Source organism: Miscanthus floridulus, chromosome 8, assembly GCF_019320115.1.
Source record: "Miscanthus floridulus cultivar M001 chromosome 8, ASM1932011v1, whole genome shotgun sequence".
In the NCBI taxonomy this organism is placed as follows: Eukaryota; Viridiplantae; Streptophyta; class Magnoliopsida; order Poales; family Poaceae; genus Miscanthus; species Miscanthus floridulus.
The window spans coordinates 62,348,004-62,356,233 of NC_089587.1; the positions used below are offsets into that span (position 1 = coordinate 62,348,004).

An 8,230-nucleotide genomic window follows, 5' to 3' on the forward strand; every position below is an offset into this window, starting at 1 on the left:
GATCCACAAGAAAGGTACTGGCCGTTCGGCTGACATGAAATTCAGCCAGAATTCACTGTTCACATACTGTTCATTCTCTCACATATTTCTTCAGTTTTATCTAGATTTCTTTAAATTTCTCCCTGCGAACATGCCATTTATTTTCTTCCCCTCCCCCCACCCCCACCCCCACCCCTCTCTCTCTCTCTCTCTCTCTCCTGGCGCTGCGCCTGCTGTGTGTGTCCCCCCTGCCAACCCTTTTCTATTCAGTCGGTTCCCCTCTCCCGAAGCCAAACACCACCATCCCCTTCCTCCCTTGCCCCTCCTCCCCTCTCTCCACGCCTCCCCTCCCTCTCGCCGCTTTCCCCACCCAATCCGACCGCCGGGCCGCCGCCTCTGCGCCGGGGCGGGCGATTCCCCGGAGATTCCGCGCGATTCGGGGCTCCTCTCGGGGTTTCTCGGCGAATCGCCGGGGATCGGGACTCCCGGCTGGAGGTCAGGCCCCCTCCCCCTCCCCTCCGATCGCTAACCCTCGCTGCTTGCTGCCCGCCGCGTGGGGCGGGGGTTTGCCCGCTTGCGTGCCCCCGGTTACTGCCCGCGCCGCCCTGCCTAGGTGCGATGAACAGATGAGTGAACTTTTTTGCTTCTACAACTGGTGCTGGGTTGGGTCGGTGGGGGAGCGATTCCGTGATCGGGGCGCCGTCTGCCGCGTGTCCATGTCCGATGTGCGGAGTGGGTTGTGGAGGGATACGCTTCGGGCGCGGGTTCCTGGTGGTTAATTAAGCAAGTTGCTAGTAATTGCACGAGTAGATTTACCTGTTGCCGTTAATGACTCTGTGCTCATCCATTCGCTAGTTATGCTTTGGTTGGGATGGGATGCGTGCCCCCTGTGCGTGGAATCTTCGGTGTGCAAGGAATGGTGTCTGTGGAAAGTAGCATAACTACTAGGACAGAAGAGGGTGGGCTGCTGATGGTGCTAGGAAGTAGATGTTGCGTGCCTTATCCTGTACTGATATGGACAAAAATAGGATTGACTGGATTGTTGGAGACTTTGGTTTACCCCCAAGCATGTCACTCTAGTAGCAATAGCATACTTCTTGTTTGTACTGAAATTACAACATTACTGCAACTTAAGCATCCCTTTGTCGAATGTGCTTCAGTACTGATAACTTTACCGTCTGTAGGTGTTGAGATTAGAATAGCTGTAGAACGTTTTGGCTGCTTCGAAGGCTGGCTGATACTGATTGGGATATCAATCGGTCAATGTGCACATTCCTTTTAGTATGTCCTATTACTAGATGAAGTCAGATCATCTTGTCACTTTTCGGTTCAAGTAGTAGCCATAATCACCGCTAACCATTGGTTGTTTCTCCAACTACGTTGGCTGGCTACATTGTAGCACTGTTCTTTTAGTTTAGTGATGCCTGGCACAAGATAGTGTTGTCATGGTTTTGCTTTGATGTGCGCAGCCTAATTTTTGGCGTGCCTTTGATTACTCTGTGGGACGAGCTGCCAAGCAATCAGATAATTCTAGATTGACAAGGAATCATATCTTCATACCTTCCGATATGAAGATTAATGACCAGAAATCTATGGCTCCCTTTGCTGAGTAGCAAATGGGTGTTTTATCCTCTTTGTCAAGTGAGTGCAGTCCGAGGCCAGGAGGAAATTTATTGTGGGGCTGGGGCCAATTATTTATTTCTGTATATAATTTTCAACCTGGTACCTTTATCTCTGAGATTTTACTATTAGGCCCATTTTGGTTCCCAGGAATTGAGAGGAATTGGAAAGTAATCTAATAATGAAAAAGGGAAGCACTTTTCTAGATATTGGTTTCAGTTCATGGGATCCAAACAGGTCCTTAGCTATTCGCTAAATTTTCCCCTCAACTTCCTTGGTACTAGTGGCTTCAATTTTGTTGTTGGTTGGCAGATGGCCCTTGTCATTTGTTGTTGCTTGTCACTTTGTTCTCAATGCAATGAGTTCCTTGCATTAGTTGTGATTAATTTTTATATCATGAAAATTTCCCCCGTGTTTGCACTACATATTGTACCAGGATGAATACAATTGTGACCTTGCGTGATAGTTCATGACTCTCATTTTTTAATTCCTTCTCTGCAGAATCCTCCATCTGTTTCGGTAACTGTTTGGAAAATTTTGCGTGGAGATTGCATACCATCATCTTCCCTGAAGTGAAAAAATATATGGCCTGATCTTGGCATTTCATGGGAGGTTTTGAAGATGATGAACCACCCTCAAAACGCGCAAGAGCATCCTCAGTAGAATCTGCAAGTTTACCAGACTGTTTCTTGTTTTCGAAATTTGCCAATCCTTTGGGAAGTACAATGGCTAGACCTTTGCCTTCCCAAGGGAAAGAAGTTATGGTTGGTTCCAAGGGTGTGATTAAAAAGGAGGAATTTGTTAGGATAATCACCAAAACTCTGTATAGTCTTGGATATGAAAAAAGTGGAGCGGTTCTGGAGGAGGAATCAGGGATTACTTTACATAAACCTATGGTGAATCTTTTCAGAGAGCAGGTGATTGATGGGAATTGGGATAATGCGGTGGTTACCTTGAATAAGATTGGCCTTCAAGATGAAAACATTGTGAAATCTGCGGCATTTTTGATATTGGAGCAGAAATTCTTTGAACTTCTAAGAAATGACAATGTCATGGGCGCTATGAAGACTTTACGATGTGAGATCACACCCCTTGGTGTTAATAGAAAAAGAGTGCATGAACTGTCGACTTGTATGATTTCTTGTTCGCCACAGCAGTTGTTCCTTGGTTTTTCAAAGCTTGGAATTGATTCTTCTAGTTCTCGGTTGAAGGTTCTAGAGGAATTGCAAAAGGTGCTCCCTCCAACTGTTATGGTGCCAGAGAGGAGGTTAGAAAATTTAGTTGAGCAAGCACTTACTGTACAAAGAGATGCTTGCTATTTCCATAATTCTGTTGATGGGTTGTCACTCTACATTGATCATCACTGTGGGAAAGACCAGATACCATCTCGCACGCTACAGGTAAAAAAGGCTTGCAAATCTGAAGTCATGATCCAGCTTTATAGCATGTAGACCTCTTAAGCTTCCTTCTAGCTTCCCCCTTGCTCTATCTCCCTCCTTGTTCTCCCCACTTCTCACCATCTGTTGCCAAATGATAATTTGTATAATTCAGTTCACTGCAGAGGTATTTTTTCCTGAAAAAAGGTTAGATAAGAGCTGAGTGCCACTCATCTTTGCACTTTACAAAAAAATTCTATTAGCTGAGGTTATGTTTTCTTCGTTAAGAAACCATTCTTTCACTCTCAGGAAAATAAATAGAAACTTGCAACTTGTGTTGTGTCGTACTTTGGTTTTCACTTTTATCTGGATGTGAAAAGTTAGATAATTTGGTTATCAAGACTTTTTTTCCTAGTAGCTGCATATCTTGATGCTTTGAAATTCACCAGTAAAAAATTTGTTGCAGGTTTTGCATGCACATCATGATGAAGTGTGGTTTATCCAGTTTTCAAACAATGGGAAGTATTTAGCCTCAGCATCAAATGATAAATCTGCAATTATATGGGAGGTAAACTTGTGAACCTGTGCTTCTAAAGTCTTCTTTTCTCATGGTCTGCGTACAAATTGGGTGGCCTGTTCCTTGGTTCCTATTTTAAATCTCATGTCAAGAACTGAACTTGTCCAATCTTACTAATGCTTTTCGTCACCTGTTCTTTATGTTTTTACCAAACGTTGACTTTCAAATCCATAGCTATTTTCAAAACGAAGACAGAAGGTTGCCATTTCATATTACATTTTTTCCACTGAAAGCCTACTGCTTATTACTCCCTCGGTTCCAAATTATAAGACGTTTTGGCTTTTTCTAGATACATTGCTTTCACTATGTATCCAGACATAGTGGTATATCAAAAGTTCTGTACTCCCTCCGGCCCAGTTTATAAAGTATCTTCCAACATGGCACGGTCTCCTAAATTACACTTTGACCATTCATCTATTTTGTATTATATTATTTGTGGTTATAAATAAACTTATGATTATTGGATAATACATTTGATTACAAATCTAATAGTATCAAGTTTGTTTTACAATGGTTAAAAATTCAGTCAAATTATAAGTCAAAGATTATATAGTTTGACTCTTGACCTACGCGAAATGCCTTTTAAACTGGACCGGAGGGAGTATCTAGAAAAGTCAAAACATCTTGTAATTTAAAATGGAGGGAGTACATCTTGGTAGCTTCTGGAACAAAGTAAGTTCAATTTAGACGTTTGCCTAGTTTGCTCCCTAGCTTGAATCCTGGCACTTCTCTATGTTCTTGTTGAACATGAAAGTGTCTGTCCCCACCATCTTACAATTGCACTGCAGTGAAAGTTGGGTTGTAATGGTAATGCAGGTAGAAACTTTGGTCGTGTAATTTGCTACTGATAAAGGAGGCTTTAGTTTTTACTTCTGTTCTGTTGTTATTGACCATGCTATGCGGTTTACTTTCCCTCTTTTTCATTTATCTCTTCATGAATTAATCTTTTCATTTCTTAGGTTGATGAAGATGGAGAGCTATTACTGAGGCATACATTGAATGGTCATCAGAAGTCGGTGATGATGGTTGCATGGAGCCCCGATGATTGCCAGCTGCTCACATGTGGGCAGGAAGAAACCATCCGACGCTGGGATGTCGAATCTGGCAAATGTCTTCATGTTTATGAAAAGCCTGTTGGTTTGATATCATGTGCTTGGTTTCCAGATGGAAAGCAAATATTGTCTGGTCTAGCTGAAGAAAACTTTTGCATTTGGGATTTAGATGGTAAGGAAGTAGATTGCTGGAAAGGGCAGAGATCAACAAGAACATCTGATTTTGCTGTAGCAAAAGATGGAAATCTTATATTAAGCATGAGTAGGGAGAACACAATTCTTCTATTTGATAGGGAGACAAAACAAGAGAGGTTAATTGAAGAGGCTAGTACAATTACTTCATTTTCTCTATCAGAAGATGGTGATTTCCTGCTTGTAAATCTTGTAAGCGAAGAGATTCATTTGTGGAACATAAGAAATGATCCTGTTCGAGTCAACCGGTACAATGGCCATAAGCGCAACCGGTTTGTGATAAGGTCTTGTTTTGGCGGATCTGAGCAGGCGTTCATTGCTAGTGGGAGTGAAGATTCAAAGGTATGATGATTGCCTTGTGACCCACCTAATGGCTATAGAACTAATATTATGTGTGCACTTACCTTTTGTTGTCTATGTGTGCTGTTTTTATTAATATGCACTGCTCCTAGACAGATGCTGTTCTAGACAATTATATTTATTGTCAGATGAGTCAAATCTAATGGAAAATGCAGCTAACATGTTTGTCATTTGAACCATCCTCATTGCATTACATTATTCTTTTCTATATGATAAAACATTCAAACATCGTGCGACACGGAAATCATTGGTTAACTCAGACGCCCTTGCAACTGGAGCCTATGTCTAGGACGGTCTCAGATTTATTATAATTTAATATGCATGCTTAATTGCTTATATCTGTCTGCACATGCTAGTTTGCACCACTTTTCTTCTATAGTTTCATACATTCGGCATGCAGCATATTTGTTGTCACTTTCTACCATGTATTTTGACCAAATCATGCTGCTGATTTATTTTTAGGCTAGGAGATGCCAATATGAATGTTATAAAGGTGTTGAAATTATCTTTTTCAGCTGATTGCCTTTTCTGATGAACCATTATACTTCCAAGGGGTGTAATGGAGGCATGTAGTGATGGCATCCATATATCTTGTAGGCAGTAGAAAATATGATACCTTGCATTTCAGTAATAAAAAAGTTAAAATGATACTCCCCCCTTTCAAATTGTTTGTTGTTTTTGCTTTTCTAGATACATTGTTTTTACTACGTATCTAGACATAGCTACCTAGGAAATCAAAATGACTCATGATTTGAAATGGAGGGAGTACATCTTAAAGTTGCATTGGGAAACATAAGATTTAGCCTTTGCAATGTCTAGAAGGCCTGTGGTTGGTTGGTCCAGCCACACGGTTCATTGCATATTTTCTTTTGTACTCTGCAAGGTAATAATGTGCAAGACTTGTCATGTTTCCAGGTCTACATATGGCATAGAGCCACTGGTGATCTCATTGAGACTCTTGCTGGTCACTCGGGCACAGTCAACTGCGTAAGTTGGAACCCTACGAATCCCCACATGCTCGCATCAGCTAGCGACGATCACACAGTTCGTATATGGGGGGCAAAGAAGGCCAGTCTTAAGCGCAAGGATGTTGGGAGCAGCAACTGCAACAGTAACGGTTTCCACTCGAATGGCAATGCTCATGGCAATGGTTTCGTTCACCAGTGCAACGGGAACAGCACCAAATGATTTGCCAGGGCAATGTATCCCCATGGATGGTTGACTGGCATCTGTAAATCCCCCTTTCCTTTTACTTCCCTCCTGGAAGAAGAATCGCCACCGCCATAGTAAAAAAAAAAACAAAAAAAGAAAAAAACAAAGCTGCAGCACAAAGTGTGGGGAACCTGCTGGGTTTCGTGCGCCATCTTTCCCTTGTTCCATCATGACTGTCATCACATTTATTTCTTAATTCAAGCTGCTATGGAATTATGATATTGCTTTTGCATCTTTCATATCTTGATTTACCCTCCCTGATTGATTGTAGCTGCATTTTGGTGGTGATGGTGGTTAATTCCTCTGATTGCATTTTGCCTTGAGAAGAAACAAATGTTGGCCTAGGATGCTCCGTCTAAAAAATGAGACAGAGCATTTTATCATAAATTTAAATTTAAGTAGATTCAATTATTTGGTTCAATGGATCAAGTGGTTTGTTTGGTTGCCATATTATTCCCTGTAAGCAAATATCTAGTGTAAATGCAAATGCAAATTTCGAAGATTTCTCAAACCAAACAACTAACCAGTGTTCTGGCATCATTGACATACCTTGTGTGTTGTAGGGGAACTTCCTTAAAAATAAAAACTTGCATTTGAAGATATGGAAGTTAGAGGGCAAGGGGAGGGGCATTTAGGGTCTGTTTGGTTAAGTTGTTGAGAAGTTGAGTTTTAAAAGTGAAAAAGTTGTGAGTTATGTGGTGTGAAAAAAAGTTAGGCTGTTTGGTTAAAATAAATGTAAAACCAATCGTCATCTCTATATCTCTCTAGAAACAGTTGTAAAACATCTCTTTATTTAGGTGTATGCTTGTTAAAAAGTAGTTATAAATCTATAATTAAGTTATACATGATCCAACTGCAGCTATGAATTAATTACAGAAAAACATAGATCTAAAGTTACAATAAAAAAATTATACTAAACTATACAATATTATATATTTTTTGTGTGGATTTACTCAGGTGGAGTTCAACAAAATTAGATTTTTTATTTTATGATTTTTCTGCGATTTACTATGATTTTTTTAAAGATTTAGCCAAAATAAATTAAAAAAAGATAAAATCGCCTTTGAAAACCGCTATGGTCTGGGAGGTAAAACGAACGGTTGGAAGATGGTTTATCTGGTTTTAGAGTTTTGCAAAAGTCGATTGAGGTAATATGGATTTTTTTTCCGCCGAAGCAAAGTCTCCTACGCCATCGTTCCTACGCCATCGTCCAGCTGGGCCCGGAGTACCTTGGGTTGAGCGTTTTCACTCGCTTCTGGGCTATTCCTTCATGTGGCCTGCTCTTGGTCTTGCGTCTCTTCCTTCCCACCTCCTGGAATTTTTTTAAAAAAAAACTCCTGGTAATCTTTAGCTCTCTAGTGCTCTTCGTAGGACGGCTGACATTCTCTCCTCCGTGAGAACCGGCTTGACCCCAAGCCGGTGTTGCTGGTTTCAAGTTCCCACGTAGCCATGGAGGAAGGCCAAGAGGATGAGGATGAGGATGAGGATGAGTTTGACTTGGCCTATTTGGATCCTTACAACTAATGGTTAGTTGCTAAAAATTAGCTAAGAACATATTTAGGTTCTCATCTAATAAGCTAAGCTAATGTCTTACTTGCCACCCAGCTAACAGTTAACTATTAGCTAGTTTCTTTTAGCTAACACAACTAATAATTAGCTGGCTGGATCCAAATGAGGCCTTAGTAGCTGATTTTTTAAGCGCGAGTGTGGCACCTAGAGATGGCAAGGGGACCCGATCCGTGATTCCTCGCAGGGCATCCCCTATTAGGGGATGGGGGCAATTTAATTCCCACAAGGATTGAAACGGGAAACATTTTGTTCCCATTGGGTTCGTGGGGGACGGGGATGGTGGTAGGGAACCG

General features: G+C 41.3%; 1 protein-coding gene across 2 annotated transcripts; it reads left to right on the forward strand.

The window, feature by feature from the left end:
• The first annotated feature begins 200 nt into the window (after positions 1-200).
• LOC136476509 (WD repeat-containing protein 26 homolog) lies at positions 201-6,602 on the forward strand. 2 transcript variants are annotated; one of them, XM_066474376.1, is made up of 5 exons: positions 201-474; positions 2,101-2,999; positions 3,442-3,543; positions 4,512-5,138; positions 6,072-6,602. In XM_066474376.1, the coding sequence occupies exons 2-5, from the start codon at positions 2,205-2,207 to the stop codon at positions 6,342-6,344; spliced, it is 1,797 nt and encodes a 598-aa protein (XP_066330473.1). In that variant the 5' UTR covers positions 201-474; positions 2,101-2,204; the 3' UTR covers positions 6,345-6,602. The 2 variants fall into 2 exon arrangements, with proteins under 2 accessions (XP_066330473.1, XP_066330474.1); XM_066474377.1 differs by having other exon boundaries at positions 454-592.
• Positions 6,603-8,230: the final 1,628 nt, after the last annotated feature.